Source organism: Austrofundulus limnaeus, unplaced genomic scaffold (genome assembly GCF_001266775.1).
Source record: "Austrofundulus limnaeus strain Quisiro unplaced genomic scaffold, Austrofundulus_limnaeus-1.0 Scaffold258, whole genome shotgun sequence".
Classification (NCBI taxonomy): domain Eukaryota; kingdom Metazoa; phylum Chordata; class Actinopteri; order Cyprinodontiformes; family Rivulidae; genus Austrofundulus; species Austrofundulus limnaeus.
This window is the reverse complement of record NW_013952660.1, coordinates 9265-28006: the sequence shown is the minus strand read 5'-3', so window position 1 is coordinate 28006 and position 18742 is coordinate 9265. Positions and strand designations below refer to the sequence as shown.

The 18742-nt window shown below is 37.5% G+C and overlaps 1 protein-coding gene across 4 annotated transcripts in view; it reads right to left on the bottom strand.

The window, feature by feature from the left end:
* The window catches only part of slc4a5b (solute carrier family 4 member 5b), a 71418-nt gene that overhangs the window by 45186 nt on the left and 7490 nt on the right, over positions 1–18742 (bottom strand). For all 4 annotated transcript variants that reach the window (XM_014020566.1, XM_014020567.1, XM_014020569.1 and 1 more), the window contains exons 3-7: positions 14106–14321; positions 4392–4521; positions 3964–4124; positions 564–719; positions 283–390 (exon numbers count right to left, since the gene is read on the bottom strand). In XM_014020566.1, coding sequence (XP_013876020.1) covers positions 283–390; positions 564–719; positions 3964–4124; positions 4392–4521; positions 14106–14321 — 771 coding nt within the window. The remainder of the gene's footprint in view (positions 1–282; positions 391–563; positions 720–3963; positions 4125–4391; positions 4522–14105; positions 14322–18742) is intronic.

Below are 18742 nucleotides of genomic sequence, written 5' to 3'. Positions count from 1 at the left end.
AATAATTATCATTTTGATCCATACATTGGTAATGTCTGACTGGGCCTCGTGTCACTTTATGTTCAAGAAATTGGGCCCCGAGGTCAAAAAGGTTAAGAACCCCTGCATGCATTAGCCTGTCTTTGTCTCTCTGAACACATTGCAGACATCTGTCCCATGATGGTTTGGTTACACCATATTGTATTCTCTTGAGAGACAATTCATTGTAGTTTTAATTGATGTGAGAAAACATTTGTCAGGTTAATAAAATACATGCATAGGGTGGGGAGTGTAGCGACTCACGCAGGCGGCCAAGGCTGCTTGACTGCCGAGAACGTAGGTCCTCTGTGGAGCGGTGGATCCCAGAAGCTGAACTAGGACTACGACTCAGATTAGCCTGAGGACTGCGATCTGACAGAGCAGCAGCAACAGATGGAAGAACCATTAAGAAAGAAGTGATTTCAAGATAAGAGGTGAAACAGGTGTTGATCAACAAGGTGCAGGGAACATTAGGATTTGCATTATTCCATCATCTAAAAATTAGTGAAATGGCAAAATAAAATAGAAACATAATAAATGCGTACTGGAGGAAGTGTTGGTGGACTTTCCTATGTCTGCCAGTGAGCGGTGGATTGGTTTCTTGGTCTGGTGACGGTGCTTTCTGAGCAGTACAAAAATAATCTTCTCCTTCAGATCCTGAGGAATGAGACCGTCAGCTATCTGTCGATCCACAATCTCCTCTGAAAGAAAGTTCACAGCACAGTTGTACACACATTTTATACTATTTTACATATAAACGGTTGTCTGTATGAAGTGCACAGCTTTATATACTATAAATACTGTTTACTGCAGTCATAGGCACTTTTAATTGTATTCAATAGCTGTTCTTTTCCATGGAATCATTATACAACATAAAACTGAAGTGATTTTTAAAATCAAGAATTCAGTACACAAGTTGTATTGTAGATATTTTATAATCTACACACAGACAAAATTTTACCAATTTATTTATTTTTTGTCAAGTTCAGCAGAAGTCGGATCCAGAAATATAGACCAGTGCAAAAAATTTCAGTGAAACGCCAACGTTTAATAGCTTAAAAATTACAGAAAAAAAGCTTTGTGGCAGAAAAAAATACAAAATTACTCGAGACAAGTGGAGAGACTCTGAGAAGAACCAGACCAGCATGCAAACACCATGATCAGCTGCAGGAAAGTAAAGACTAAAGGACAATATAGACTGGTGCAAATGAGAAAATCAGGTGGCTTAATGATAACAGGGAACAGGTGTAGGGGGGCGTTGCAGATCTGATGAGCAGCAATTCAGTGAGGAAAATATACTGATAGTGATAAAAACATTAAAGAACAAGGAAAATACAGAAAATATACATCAAAAACAATAAACAAGGGCAATAAACACAAAAACCACAGATTGTTGGCTGGCACTCAAGCTGGTCAGAAATTTGCATTTGCCCACACAAACAAATCAAATATATTAAAAGAGTCAATGTGAGGCTTTCCGAGCTATTACTTGAACAATTGTCAAGCATGGTGGTGGTAGCATCATACTGTGGTGTTGATTCACAAAAGAACTGAACGGAATAATAAAAGAAAACTGCCTCCATTTTTTTCAACTTCCCTCAACTCAACAGCTAGGCTTGTGAAACTATGTTCAAAGAAGAGAATAACTGTCAGCACATCTGGAAAGTTTAATGGACCTCATGCAAGAACGTTTTCATATTCTTATCCTAAATTTCTCTTACTTTTGTTCGTATGAAGAGTTAGAGGAGATTAGCATAATTACCACCCCAAAAACACCATATAAAGATATATGTTTCCTGCCCCACATACCAGGACGTGTCCATTCATAAGTGACATCGCAAACTAAAAAGAAGAACTTTACAAGTTCAGAGATTGAAGTTCTGCTCTGAGAGATGCAGAAAAGAAAATCTGTCATTTTTAGCAGCGTCAGCTGTGGAATTAAAGGAATGAAATGAAGACTGCTGTTAATGTTGTGTCTCCTGTGGGTCGTTACAGTCACAGAAATAAAAATCTAAATCATATTCATCTCTCTCTAGTCCTTCTCTGGTTTTCCTTTGGTCCAATATTTTTAATTTAAGTACAAACAACTGTGCTACATAGTTTTCATTTATTCAGAAAGAGAGCAGTTGCACACCAACCCTAACCCTACACCCCCACCCCCTGCCCCCACCTCGCTGTCGCAAGTGTCAGATGCAGTTCTGAAAAAAAAGCATTTTAAAATGTCTCCAAATTTCAATAAATGCATAATTTAAGTTTGTTTGTAATTTGAGATCTTCATATTAAAGGCACAGTGTGTAGGATTTGTTGTTTGCAGCGACATCTAGTGGTTGAGTGGTTGAATCATCCTCCCTGGTCCTCCCCCCACCCCCACCCCCCGTTTCCAAACACAAAGGAGTTGCTACGGTGTCTCTCAGGTGTCAAAAACCTTTGATAATTCCAACCRCGATGTCTACCAGCAGCTTCAGGGCTAGTGATGTTTCAAGTGGTAAGATTATGAGCTTTAATAAGTAAAATTATCCCAGCTACAATGACAGACAACAAATATTACATTTATAGTATTACAACTAAAACCGTTTTTGACGCCGCCACCGCAGTTTGTCCTTCATGAGCCTTCGTAGACAAGATGGCGGTGCAAGATGGCAGCTGCCTGTGTGGCGACCCGCGACCATGGAGATATAAACAGATTTTTATAAGGTAAAAATAATAAAACAAGGTTTTTGTCTGCAATGATTAGACATGTTTTTTATTATTGTCATTAGTGATTATCTCAATTTCAGCTAAAAGGCTTGACAAAATCCTACACACTGTGCCTTCAATATTGTAGTGTTATACAAAAGCATTAACAGCCAATTTAATTTAATCTAACCCATTTATATTGTTAGTCTATATGATTATATTTAAAATTATAATTCCAGTTCAAACAGAATAACCTGTTGTCGACATAATTATGGAGTGTGATTTATTTTGAACTTGAAATATCTTCAAACTAATGAAATATAAAGTTATTAGGGAGGAAAACCCATCTGGATAACAGTAGACTGACTGCTCGTAAAATATACGACAGGTCTGGACCACTCGTGAATTTTGTTCGTATCTGAAGAAAATCAGAATATGAAAACATTGGTGAATGCCACAAATTCTCCTAAATCACTCGTATGCACAACTTAAGAACAAATCTGTTTGTACGAACGGTTCTTGCATGAGGTCCAATGAGAGGATAAAGCAGAGTAACTTTAGGTTTCTGAAATGACCTTCCCGAATCCTCAACCTCAGTCTTGGTAAAGGGATCCCTGATTAGTTGTAACATTAGACTTTATTTGATAAATATTTTAACTGTAAAATAAAGACTAAAAACAACTGTAGGCTGTTTAGTTTTTATCATTTTTGAACTAAAAGTTTAAAAATATATTGCATGGACAGGGCCATAATTTACTAAAAAATTTACAAAACTAAACGTTTTAGTAAATTATTTAGCATAATAATTTAGCATTTTTACTGTCTTTATTTTACAGTTAATATATATGTTTATCAAATAAAATGTAATGTTACAACTAATCAGGGATGCCTTTTAAAATGTATGGACCATGCTTAAAGGCCAGGTTTGTATCAGGAAATGATAACCAGCCATTAAAAGTGGACAGGCTCACTTTTAGCAGGGAGATTGAGTGAGACCTTTTAAGGTATCATAAAGTTTTTTTAAGCTCCCTGTAGTTATGCAACAGTGTAAAGTGGATGTGTTTAAGTAATTTTTGGGTGCAAAAAGCCATTTATATGATACATGAAAAGTTCCTCACAAGACAAAGTATATTAGGTATACATCTTGATAATTTTGGCTTTTAATAGGTCATTAGAATATAAGAGTCATTTCAGACACTGAACTTTAGGCACTACCATTGTAATATCGTTGGTTTGTGTTGACTGTTTTATGTCTTTATTGTGACTCACCCACTATCTGTGGTAAGGAGTAGCCTTCCAGATCAAGCAGAAGACTTCCTGTCTGCAGGCAGGTCCTCAGCTCAAAAAGGCTGTGAAGGGTCAGTGTGGAGACATGGGGCTTGCTCCATCGTTCTCCTCCCTCCTCCACCTTCTCCTCAAATTTTACCCACCTAAAAAAAAGAAGATATCTGGGGTTCAGTAAAAAAAGGGCATTTAATTGTTAAATATACAAACAAAATGTTTGGTTTGTCTCTGCTGGTGTGTCATTCATGTTACATCATTATCACTATTAGTTTTGTCATGTGGTGCAGAATTCTTTTTTTTTTACCTACAACCCCTGAAGTCTCAAGCTTTAACTTCTAAATTTGATCAAAGGTGACCCTAAATCTCAGACAAATAAAATATATTTCTATGTATGTGGGTACATTTTTTTTTACCTTGCAGACTCTTTCCACTCCAGTTCATCTCCATATAGCTGCAGTGTGTCCATTTCAGTGAATATTGTCGGCGTTGGGGAGCTGTCATCCTCCCCTAGAATGTGACGAAGTCGCTCTGCAGCCGGTGACACTAAACCAAAAACAGGGTCACTTTCAGGTTTTTATTCATTCTAAGAGTACCTGAGGAAACAATAATTTTATCATAGGTTACTAGATAATTAGGGTTGTTTCCTAGGTAGGTTTCTTGTGTAAAAAAAGGCCTAAAACTTTAACTACTGATTACGCTACAATGGGTGAATCACGTCTGCATGCTGCATTTACAGTCGAAATATAGCTTTCAAATTAATGAAGGATCTAGTCTGACAATTATATGTCAATTTAGCACAAATTAAAGTTTAAAGATAGTGCTTCACCATGTGTAAAAATATTGTATCATACATTGTCATTAAATCTTTGAACTGTTTTCTGAAGTGAACTCTATTCATCATTAGCAATGCCTCAAAACGACTTTTCCATGGTCTAACACTCTAAATCATAACCTTAATCTAAGTGTTCTTTTTAATGAGATTCATTTCATTCTTATGTCTTTTGAAGTATGATAGGGCCGATTATTGACTCTTGTCTACATTATGTTCTGCTAATCCTCTGAAATCCACTAAAAGTCACAGACTGTGAAAGAAGAGTAATCTGAGAAAAAAGGACCAAAGTTAACTTAAATGGAGCTGGCCAGCTTAAAAAAATAAAATGAATTTAAGAAAACAGAAAGGAAAAACAGAGGCTGATGTGGCAGCAACAGTAAAAACTCAAGGAGAAACAGAGAACAATCAGACTGAACATAAAAACTAATGCCAGACTGTGGGTGAGGTAAAAACTGGAAGACTAAATGGACTGGGACTGATGAAGAGACTAGAGACATCTGGATTAATGACAACAGGGAACAGGTGTAAGTGGGTGCAGAACTGGAAGGGAAAGGCTGACTCTGGAAAAATACTGAGAGTGGCTAGAAAACAGGGAGCTACGAGAAATGCTGAACACAAAGAAAAAACGGAAACTAAACATCACAGGAAATAAACATGAAAATAAACTTTAAAACAAAAAAACCCTCAATGTTGTAAAAACACAACTATTTGACAGGTGATGTAAACAGACCCAGCAACAGGTGTTTTTTTTAATGATTGTTTGATAAATGAATGAATTCCATTACTTAATTTTCAATTATTGCTCTTATTGGTGTTGGAATTTCTTGCTTTAAAAAGCCTCAGATGTGCAACATGTGCAGTGCTTGTGTGCAAACACAGTGTGTTAACAACATAAAACAAACCTTTCAGATTATAGTTTTAAAGCTTATCATAATTACTAAACAGAAGATAAACTACATGTCTGGTGTGGAGAAGAAAAACAATGTTTTCTTTAAAAAGTCCTCTTTGGTCAAACAAACAAGAATTAGGTCCTTTAATGACAATCTAAAAGTCATTTGTAATCAATCAGCTGACACCTTTTTCTAATTTTATTCTCAGCAGATCAATCTCCATTACCATGCTGAGCCTGGAGGCAGGGTTCTCTTGCATCCTGTTTATGTGCACACGTGTGTTTTCATGTGTCACTATCTGCAGATTCTCTGCTGACCAGTTTGTGTTACGACAGAGGAAATTTTCAAAAAGATGTGACATCAGCGATTGTCCTGCAGTAACTGTAATAATTCTTCTGCAGTTGTAACACTTCCTATCATAAAGTCTTCCACCGAAGGAAAAACATTACATATTAATTACAGCAGAATGATATTTTTGTTTGTTTGAGCACATATTTATGTTAAACATATATATATTCATGAGCCAGGACAGAGACTTCCGCACGGTTTAATGCTACAATAAAAGCAAGACCCATGAAAGGAGCTTTATTGGAAAGAAAGGGGAAAAATGAAAACATCCAGATTGACTCAGAAACAGCTTCAGACCCCAGTGTTCCAACATTTGCATGAAACATCGGCCTAGAAATCAAATAGATACAACTGAAGTGTGACACAAGCTGCACATCATCCCATACGACCCACACTAAGACCAGATGAACTGAACCAACACATTCTCACTCCCGAGTCGTCACATATTGACGTTTTTCAAAGGTCCCTTTGCGTCCAATTTTGACGCATCAGGTACCCCCCTCGCGTCAGTCCTTGCCGCCCGCGGCTTTTCCGGGTTGCGCCACCAGGGGTCTTTGGGTCGGGGGTCTGAGGTTAACATTAGGGATCAGGATAAATGGTTAAGTTTAGGGACTGGGGTCAGGGATAGGATGTCTACAGTGAACATTAGGTAATTTTAGGCTTTGCAACACGTAGTTGCCATGAATTTCCTACATTTTCTAAAAATGGTTAATTTTASGTATCAGGGTTAATGGTTAATTTTAGGTACTAGGGTCTGGGACAGGATGTCTAAAGTGAATAAACGTAATTGCACGCTTTGGGACGGTAGTATTTGTGCATTTTCTACACTTTCAGAAATTACGACAACAGATTCCGCCCCATCCCGTCAAAATATGACGCAAGGGGGGTACCTGATGCGTCAAAATTGGACGCAAAGGGACCTTTGAAAAAAACGTCAATATGTGACGACTCGGGAGTGAGAATGGGTTGACTGAACACAAATGTAACTGGCCTGATCTTGAGACCAGAATCAACTTGGATAATACAATGCACCCCTTGTCAAGGCTAAGCAATAAACACCTTATGTAAATGAAGCACTAAAAATAATCCCTGCAGGCACCATCACAGAGAGCATTAGGCTAGTAGACAACATGGCAACACAACGTGGGAAACAAGTCAAGAACCCGATTTAAAGCAAAGCAGCATGGTGTGGCTTGTGGCTGTTCTCCCCTCAGCAGGTTCATTGAGTGGCTGTGGACACTGATTCCAACGAGGAGTGGTCACATTCACCTGCTCTCCATGGATGGTATCAAGCTGGGTGCTAAAGATAAGCAAGACCTTACAACTGGTTGGTTCTTGGTCTAATGATTCAAGTCCAAACACTGAATCAGATCCCCCAAATTCAAGGTCTAAATTAATCTGAGTAATCAATGTCCTTTGGCAGACAACAGATTAAAATCTGTCAGTTGGCAACCAAACTCACGATATTGGTAAGGAAAACACTGCATTATGTAAAACGAAAAGTCAAAATTATTACTATTTATTACCTTTTCAATTTGTTTATTATGTAGCACTGAATTGTAGGAAAATAATGTTAAATAAACTGGAAGCCAGAATAATTTTGCAGAAAGCCAGTTGATTTCTTCTAAAAAGCTTTGCTCAAAATCTGACTCCAAAAGGCCCACAGTCAGTCAGCAGCAGCCCTGTGAGAGAAAAAGGTCTCGGTCTTATCAGAACAGCAAAACAAAAACAATCCCTCTCAGGAGCCTGTGTCTGTCCAAGACTGCATATCATGTACAATCACCCCCCAAAAAATGTACGTCTGTCCTATCTCTGTTGAGCATGTATCACTATAACTCTAAGTAGTGATGACTTCATGAGATTCTTTATAGATAAAATCATTTTAATAAGGAATAAAATTCATGCCAAATTCCTGCTACTGTCTCTGATTCTCTGTCAGATGAGGCAGCTTTAGTGTCACTAGAACCTGATTTATGTCTGGACAGTTTTTGTCCTGTTGAGCTCTCTGAATTATCTAAAATAATAGCTTCATCCAAACCTTCAACATGTCTGCTAGATCCTATCCCAACCAAACTGTTCAAAGAAGCATTTCCTTTAATTAATATCCATATTTTAGATGTTCTTAATTTATCTTTAATAAATGGTTATGTGCCAAAGAGCTTTAAGGTTGCTGTAATTAAACCTTTACTTAAGAAACCTGATCTTGATTCAGGAGTTCTTGGCCATCTATAGACCTATATCTAATCTCCCATTCATCTCAAAAATTCTTGAGAATATAGTTGCAAATCAGCTACGTGAACATCTGGATAGAAATAATCTATATGAGGAGTTTTAGTCAGGGTTTAGAGCTCATCATAGCACAGAAACAGCACTGGTTAAAGTATTCTCATGGCCTCAGACAGTGGACTTGTGTCCATTCTTGTCCTGTTAGATTTCAGTGCTGCATTTGATATAATTGATCACAATATTTTATTACATAGATTTGAACTTGATATTAGTATTACAGGAAGAGCTCTAAAATGGTTTGAGTCTTGCTTAACTGATATATTTCAGTTTGTTAATGTTAGAAATGAATCTTCTTACACCAGAGTTAGTCATGGAGTTCCTCAGGGTTCAGTGCTTGGATCAATCCTCTTTACTTTATACAGTATACAGTATGCTTGCATTAAGTAAAGTTATCAAACAGCATGGGATAAATTTCCATTGTTATGCTGATGATACTCAGTTATATTTATCCATTATACCTGATGAATCCAACCAGTTACTTAAACTACAAGCATGCCTTACAGGCATAAAAACATGGATGAATCTTAACTTTCTGCTTCTAAACTCAAATAAGACAGAGGTTATGGTTTTTGGACCTGAACATCTTAGGAATCAACTTTGTAGCCTTTCACCTCCTCTGGATGGCATTAATCTGACCTCCAGTTCTAATGTAAAGAACCTTGGTGTTATTTTTGATCAGGACATGTCTCTTAACCCCCACATTAAAAATGTTACCAGGACCGCCTTCTTCCACCTGTGTAATGTCACTAAAATTAGAAACGTTTTGTCCAAAAATGATGCAGAAAACCTGATTCATGCATTTATCATGTCTAGACTGGATTACTGTAATTCTTTATTATCTGGGCATCCAAAAAACTCTTTAAAAAGTCTTCAATTAATCCAAAATGCTGCTGCTAGAGTTTTAATGAGAGTTGGAAGGAGAGATCATGTTTCTACAGTTTTAGCTTCTCTCCATTGGCTCCCTGTCAAATTTAGAATATAATGTAAAATATTATTTCTAACATACAAAGCTCTTAACAACCAAGCTCCATCATATATTAAACATCTTATTGTTCCATACTTTCCTAACAGAGCACTTTGCTCTCAGACTGCAGGTTTACTTGTGGTTCCTCCAGTTTCTAAAAGTAGAATGGGAGGCAGAACTTTCAGTTATCAAGCTCCGCTCTTGTGGAACCAACTTCCAGTTTCTGTCCGTGAGGCTGACACTCTGTCTACTTTTAAGATTAGACTGAAGACTTTCCTTTTTGATAAATCGTTAGGTGACAATGTCAATGTGTTACCATAAATGAAGTTAATAAATATGTTTTTCGCAATTTAGTCAGTAATAAGTAAATTCAAATTTTCACAATTGTCAAAGACATAATCCTAACACAAACTTGTATCATAAATCATGTTTGATAAAAGACAAAAACTAACAGAGTAAAGAATTAAACCCTTTTTTTTCTTTACAAAATGTTGTTTTTTTCCCCTGTTTGATTGTTTTGCCTCTCATATCAAACTTTACCTGTTGTGGAGCCAGATATGGTCAAATGAGAAGCCATAATGCAGGCTCCAGGATCTTGCATGTTCACTGGATCCTCAAACCAAACAGAATAAGATCCAAAAGTTGGTGAAGAGAGATGTCGTCACGGTTGCTTCAGGGGAAAAAAGGCCTCAAACCTTGTTCCCCTTGTCAAAGTTAAGAACTTGCTGCTCAGTAGAAAAGTGATTCACTTTCACAGGTCTTCCTTAGCATTGTGTTTTAATTTGTTGCGGTTTTAATCTGGTCTTTTTTGGAGATTATTTCAATCGTCCTGCTTCAGTCGCTCACCTATGATTCAGCGTGTGGATGCTGCACCTTTAATTCAGTAAGAAAGGTTCTTTACAGGCTGCGGGAGAAATCCACAGAAAATCTCCAAAGCAGCAAAAAGCCAGAGGGTTTTAAAAGGGCGGACACACACCACAGGCTTCTCTAGTACTCCCCACCCATGCTCACACACTTGAGCTTCCACGCTACACAAACAAGAACTTCTCCTCCAACAAAACTTGTGCTCTTTTTGAAGACCTCAGCAGTCTTTTATCAGTTCCACAACAGCCTGTCCACATCAGAACCTGGACCAGAACTACATGACTCAAACAAAACTAAACAAAATAAAACAAAAACAAAAATAAAGCACAGAACAAAGCACACTCCTGCTCACTTCAAACAGTACACACACATACTGTATTCACATGCACACACAGCTTGGAGCTCCACAGCTTTAATCAGCTTACAGACTTCAGACTTCACGGTTCCCTGGGAACATGCTTCAAAATATTCAGCACATACATGCGCCCCTCTTTAAACACAACACAAGTTGCTCGATGGGTTTTCTACCGGACACACATCAGACCAGGTCATATGACTCACTACAAAGGAAAACAAGGCGCTCAAAGAGTTTCATGTGTCACGTTTTACTGAAGGGAAACTTGACAAAGAAAGAGATTATAATTGGTTGTAGAGATTAGCAGTAAAACAATTATGCAAAATATTATTTGCTTTCAGGTCTTCAGATCCACTGGCCTTGTTGTGACATTAGTCTGAGTTTTAATGGAGAATGGACAATTATCAATTTCACCATTCTTTGAATTAAAGGGGCAGTATCATGTAAAATCAACTTTTTTGAGTTTTATATCATGTTATAATGTTGTACTCTCATAAAAACATGCCCAAAGCCTTGCTTTGATTCATTCATGCATGTTTGAGAAATCCTGCAGTGTTTTTAGGAAGCCATGCTGAGGAGCAAAACGACAGGTGGGGACCAGAAACGCCTTTTGGGACCAGAAACACCCCTGGGTTGTGTCTTTTATGGGCGTGACTCAAGTGGTTGGATTTTCTTAAAGAGACAGAGACCTATTTCAAGACGTTTAGAAACTGTCAAGATGAGAAGTAAATTGTTTTGGGGATTTTTACAAATATATAGATCTTTCATAAGCTGAAAATGTGACATAGTTACTTTATTTTAGTATAAAATTGAAATATAGGCTTGGGAAGCACATAATATCGCCCCTTTAAGAAATGTTGACACTTTCTCACCATTTGTGCTGTTATTACACATTATTTGGTGACTGAAAATGAACCTTTTAGAAGTGCTCTTATTGTTTGTTTGTTTGTTTGTTTGTTTGTTTGTTTGTTTGTTTTCAACATTTTATTATAAATTATTTTATTTTATCATTATTTAACCAGGCAAATCCTATTAAGATCTCAGGCTTCTATTGCAAGGGCAGCCTGGACCTGAAGGCAACCTATTGTACAAGTTTGGGGTGTGGGGGGATACTTTATTTGTGGTTTTGCTGACGTTGGCTCACACCTCTGTCCAGAAGGTCTGAATGACAGTACATTCTCACAAACAATGGAATCTTGTTTCAAGTAAAGTTCACCTTGATTTTCTCAACCATGCAAGTTTATCCGAGGTCAAACTATATATCTTTGCATTAAATGTTGTTATAAAGTGTTTGTGCTCTCTGTGGTTCAACAAAAACTTTCCTAACAAATGAGATTTTTCTGTAAAATTCAGGGAAATGGCTTTCTTAAGCACATAGTGTCTAATTTGCAGGTATTTACAGAAATCCTTATTTGACAGGTAAGATTGAGATTTCCTGATTTGTATGTTTTGAAGCTTCCATAATTAAATAGATGTGTTCTGTTCTATTCTACTCTTTGCCAACTTGTGAAGTTTTATCGCACGCTTTGTGAAAAAGGTCTGGGTCACCTAATGTTAATAAAATATTGAATATGTTACTTTTAAACATTCTTCTCAGTTTCCCCTATGCCCATCTCACATTCTTTATCAGGAAGTTGTCGTTAACAGTACACAGTAATTCATTTGGGCATTTCTCTAATAGGTTTAATGAGGAGAAGAGTTTACATATTACTGATTCCAGCTCTATCCAATGACGTTGTAAATTAACTAAGTACAAATACTTTGTTACTGTACTTAAGTAGAATTTTTGGGTATCTGTACTTTACTTGAGTAATTATTTTTCTGCCTACTTTTTACTTCTACTCCTTACATTTTAAAAAAAGGCAAGAAATAGAAAGTTGTTACTTTTATTTCATTTTTGCTTGTTTTCATTCCAGTTTGTTATTGTAAAAAATAAATACTATTCATATAAACTGTGCCTCCTAGATAGAGTGAGTTTAACTGTGGTTGAATGAGAAGTATAAATATATAAAATTCTGATACCGTATTAGTTTGTACACAAACAAATCATGTCTCACTGCATCAGGACATAATCATTAAAATAAAAGGACTGTACTTAAGAAGTATTTGTATTTCATGAATTAAATTATTGCATTTGGCCGCAGCCCTCAGATACATTTTCATTTTGGGGAAAGGTTTTGGGCACCATTGATAAATGTATATAAACTGAAACAGCTAAACTAAATTTAACATAAATTAATCATTTTAATACAACAGTCATTTCTGCAGTTTTTGAGGAGGTCACCTCCTAATAAATGTCATAACAGAAAATCTAACTGCTCATTTTAAATCAAAACTTTTACTTTTATGACTTAAGTATGAAAAATATTAGAAACTTTAATACTTTTATTCAAGTAATATTCCTAAAAGAGAGTTTAACTTGTACCAAAGTAATTTTTTGGTAAGATACTTGTACTTTTACTCAAGTATCACTTTGTGGTACTTTATACAACACTGACTGTAACTGTCAGTTAGCCGAGGAGGAGATAAATCTGTCCTGAATGGCCAATAAATAATTTTCTGTAAGCCCTACCCCCCTACTCCTTTGGCATTTGAAGGGTTTCTAGTTGGACTTTAGACTTCCTGCCAACCCAAGTAATATCAGATTTTATCTGATATTACTTTAAAATCACAAACAACATGAATACAGGATTTATACTGTTTGGGAGTACTGACATGTTAACAAAGTTAATTCTGCCTGGAAATTATATTGGAAGATTCATCCACCTGGTTAGACTTTCTTTAATTTATTTTATCAAAGAGATGATAATATTTTTTACACTTAACTCACAAATTTTCGGTGTACTTTTAATTCCTAAATATATGCATCCTTCGGGGGCCCAGTGGAAGGGTTTAACATACTTAGGTTCAGCGTTACCACTTTTACAGTTGTCCAGGTTAACTTTATCCACATATTAGATCAAATCTTTGATTCATTCAGTCACTGCTGGGAGCAATTTAATTGGTTCTGTCAGTGTTAGTAGGATGTCGTCTGTGGGTTTTGTTGAATAGATTGGATTAGATGTTGCCAAAGGCTCGATGGCCAGAGCAAAGAGAAGAGGAGATAGTGGACTTCCTTTTGATGGGCTTCTGTTTGATTTAAAGGGGACTGACCGGAGACCATTTGTCAGAACTGAAGCAGTGGTAGCTCTGTCTGAAAGCTTGACCCAAGCCATATAATTTGGTCCAAATCTGAATCCTTTCATTGTCTGAAATATATATACAGTATATATTCCAATTCTGTTCTATCAAATGTCTTCTCTGCATCCATACAGACTTGCATTGCCCGGAGGAATCTGATTTGTTTTCATATAATGAATAATATTAAAAAGCTGTCTTGTGTTATAATAATGAGTTTCTTTAATAAAACCTGCCTGGTCTGCATCCACAATGAATGTCAAAACCTGCTCTAATCTCTTTGCTAACACTTTAGTGTTAGCTAACTCTCAATTTTGCTGGGACTCGTTAAAATGGACAAACATTCTTCTGTGGTGATCCACATTTTTCAAATTTACTACAACTTGTGATGATGTATGAGAGTTAGTTAACCTGTGGGATCAACGTGCTCGTGATGCTCTGCACTGCCTCCGTCGTCACAGGGCTCCTCTCTGTCGTGGTAGTATTCTCCGTGTGAGTGCTCATGGCGTGCATAGTGATCGTAGTGTGAGTGCCGTGAGTCATGCTCGGCATCACGAGTGTAGGAGTGATGTCTGCGTCTTTTCCGTCTGTGTGCAACTGGAACACCGATGTAGAATGGTTGGACCTCTGAAAGAGAGAATAAAAACACACACAAGCAGGAAATGAAATGTTTTTACATGATGCCAAATAACCAAAGCAACCAAGCTTGTTTTCTGGACTCCAGCAGGGCTGCACATTGTTTACCATCCTGTTTGTGATGTTCATGGACAGCCATGCAGAGGAGAATGTCTGGTTTGGGAACTCGAGGGTCTCATCTCTGTTTTTTGCTGCACAATATGTGTTTTATTGGTATCTTCAGGCCATGTCTCATGCACTGGGTCAGTTTACAGTCGATAACATACTGCATCCAAGTCTGACAGAGGACATGCACCGGCGCCACCGGACCCTCTGACCACCACCATCAAGCAAGGCAGGTGAAGTGTCTTGCCCAAGGATACAACAACTGAGACAACTGGAACAGGCAACCAGCAACGTACTGGTTACAGGACGACTCCCTTAACCACTCTGCCAAAGACACCCCGTGGATCAATAAGTCCAGTCTGCTGTGATGATGGCATTGCTCTGGTCTGTTGTTGTTGTTAAAAAGGAGCTGAACCTCTTTATTAACTGGTCTGTCTATGTTCCAGTCCCTATGGTCAGAAGGTGTGGATGATTAATGAAACAGTAAGTTCCTTGAAATAAATCCCTCCGTAGGGTGGCCAGGCTCAGCTTCAGAGATAAGGGGAGCTGCTCCATCATTTGTTGAAGTATATCCATGTCTCCTATGCATCAAAAGGAGTGTAGGGATCACCCTGAGGGGGAATAAACATTTCCACCTGTCTTTGAACCTGGTCTCAGAAGACCTCCCTCAAAAGAGACATTTTATTTTCTTTAATCAAGATAATAAACAAAATAACAATGTTCTTTATATTTTTTTGATTTGTATTTTCTTTTAACTAAAAGTTATTATCATTTGACCCCTACAGGAGTCGAATGAGGAGGTCTGCGCATCTGATTGGGACCTCTAGAAAGTTTTACAGAATTCACAGGAGAGAATCTGTGTCTTGTTTAGCCTTGGAACAGCTTGACTCTTTTAGGAGCCGGAGAGTGTCACTTGGAAGATGGAAGTTTAGCTCCTGTACCTGTTGCTTCTGTGGCTCACGCATGGATAAGTGTTGATGGATGGATGGATGGATGGATGGATGGATGGATGGATGGATGGATGATGGATGGATGATGGATGGATGGATGGATGGATGGATGGATAGATGGATGGATGGATGATGGATGGATGGATGGATGATGGATGGATGATGGATGGATGGATGGATGGATGGATGGATGGATGGATGGATGGATGGATGNGATGATGGATGGATGGATGGATGATGGATGGATGATGGATGGATGGATGGATGGATGGATGGATGGATGGATGGATGGATGGATGGATGGGGTGAAGTAGAAAGTACAAAGTAATTCTGTTGCTGTTTTTGAATATTACACCATGATTATCTCTAATCTATGGAAACTGTCCAGTGACATAGAATTAAAAAGATTATTCCATGACCACAAATTAATAGCTCATGGTCATAAGAGAGTTAATGCAAGGCCACAAGGTAATTATTGTAGCCATTTCTATGCAGAGACTGTTGATTGTTAACTTGGACAAGTTTGAATTCATTTAATTTTATTTAACAAAGGAATGAATGACATACTTCAGTCAGTTGTGGTTAGGTGTGAAGTAAGTAACAATATAAACTGCAGCTATAACACAGGTAACAACTGGAGTTGTTTTTGCCCGAAAAAACTTTTATTTTTTTAGCTCAACACTCAAAACAGGCTCCTCTTTCACTGTGTTTTTGCTGTGGTAAGAGTAGGAGTTATGTTGTGGTCAAGAACACAGTAAAAAATGACTGTTTCTGGACACAAGTAGGGTTTTCATTGTTATCTTGTAAATAAACCATTTAGATTATAGAGGTATAGTATTTGGATTAAAAAGCACAAAAAATAAATAAATAAAAAAGGTCTGGGGTACCTCTGAACAGTTAAAAACCAAAACAAAGTATTCATATATAATCTGATTCCAACAATGTCTGTATTGGCTGCTTAAAATCTCAAGGCTACAAAGTATTAGCTTGTGGCCACACATTAATTTACTTTAATCCAATGTGTGTCACTGGACAGGCTCCATACTAAACTCCTGGGCCCTCATGCTTAAAGGATTGCACAGCTTTCACACTACAAGTTGACGTACGGACAAATTTAGAAAAGTGTGCCACATAAAAAAATAATCAAATTAATAAAACTGTGCGCACGCAGGTTCCTGCGCTACTTTCCTTTATACGTACATCCCAATGAACGTGGAACTGAGCGCACGTGAGACACCTCCCCCTGACACGCCTCATTTAAATATGTAAAATAGATGTAAATGTGTCCAGCGTGTGAGATTGTCCTCAGATTGTCCTCTCTGTGGGATCAGAAATGAATTTTAGATGCAGGAAAATTATACATTAAATGAAGAATGAGTGAGAAAACCATCTAAACAAGTAGTGGGATGTAAAAATGTGTTTGCCACACGCGAGGTGTGTGTGTGTTGGTGTGTGCGCGTGTGTGAAGCTGCTGTCTTCAGCGGCTCATGAGACTGAGACATTTCCACCTTTACACGTCTTTAGTAAATGACTGTCACAGAGGAACATATGAGTTTGGTAGAACTTAGAAAAATATTTATTAAATAGTTGATGTGAAGAAACAAGTCGCAGCGTTTCTGCCGCGGTGTGGTTTATATTTTAAAATCATGAAGTCTCTCATTCAGCTGCATGGCTCAGTTCAGAACTACAGCAAAATACCTGATTGTAATTTTTTCGGTGTGATACAAAAAAACAAACAAAAAAAATATATGCTGTCCTCAATTCTTCTTGTGGTGATATCACCCTGCAGATGATCCATAAATTACGCACAACTTTACGCAGCATCTTGTGGAGCTGAGGAATCATCACAGCTGAGCTGTTCTGAATTAATCTGCTGAGTTGACAGTTTTTTTTCTCAGAATTAAAATGTTTCTCAGACAATTCACACATTTTATTCTCCTCAGCTGTGTGTGCGCTCTGCAGGCCATGCACTCTGCGTGTGTTTCCAACTACGTGACGATTTAAACACTTCACAGTTTACAGACTGGACTGAGGTTCTTTTGATCATTTTTAGACTGATCTATTTTCTTGTCTGAGGTTAAGATTTTCAGTTTTATGATTGTTCGAGTTTAAACAATAACAACTCAAACTAAAATAAAACCAAACAGCGTGTTCAGACGCTCCTTACATCCAGAAAACACACCAAAGTCATATTTCTGTGGATTCAGGTCAGATTCAAAACTTTGTGGGTTAAAACTGTTGACTGATAAACTTTGCGTGGCTGCCGCACATTCTCACGCAACGTTGGTTTTTATACAACACAACGTGGGCGTAGAACCTGGCGCACGCAACTTTGTTATGCGTACACACCGCTTATACATGAGGCCACAGCTGTTGTGCATTTTTTATCTCCCTATCACTGACAACAAAATAAAGACAACATGTGCTGCACATAGACACTAATGTTACTTCTAATCAAAACATGTGGTTTACTGAACTGAGGAGTGGATTCTCATAAAGGCCCTTTTTATTTTAAGCCATGACACCCGGCAGGCACAGTAAAACCCAGCTGACTAAGGCATAAAGCAAATTTTTTTACACCACAGGTGGAAAAAAACATGTTTTCTTTCTAGTCTATCATTTTCCATCTTTCTAATCTCCTGAGACAACTGTCTCCTTCTCTTCCTCTGGTCCATGTTGAGTGTGGTCCACACCATGTCACCAAACAGCACAGCGAGTATCTGTAGCCCTATATACAGGACCACTGACGGATTACAAGATTGTAAACACCTGTGATGATAATTAGTGGACACACCTTGATTTAACATGACCCTTTCACATGACTTTCAGGGGTACCATCATTTCTGTCCAGGCCTGTTTCATGAGTTTTATATATTTATTTATTTTATTCTGTTGAAGCATGGCTGAAAAGCAATGCTGATTTTCATTTGTTCATTTTCAGAATTTTTATTTATTATTACTTTTGTCAGATTCTAGTTATGTCTGTGACTATTGTAGGTTTTTCAATCATTAAACGCGGGGTGCCAACAATTTTGTCCGCATGTGAATATGTCTCTGTGTGTTTGTCTGTCAGCAAAGTATCTCATGAACAAATGGATGGATTTTGGATGAAACTTTGGGTGAATATCTATAACCTTTTGGATTCAAACTAATCCAAAACTGCGGACAAAAACAAAACTGGTAACTAATAATGCCTCGTGTTTTTACTCAGATGTTTGAGATGATTGTACTTTGATTTTCATGAGATGTTACAGTTATAGTTCATTAGTCATGATGACCTGGTTTCTTAAATAGAATAGAATAGAATAGAATAGAATAGAATAGAATAGAATAGAATAGAATAGAATAGAATAGAAT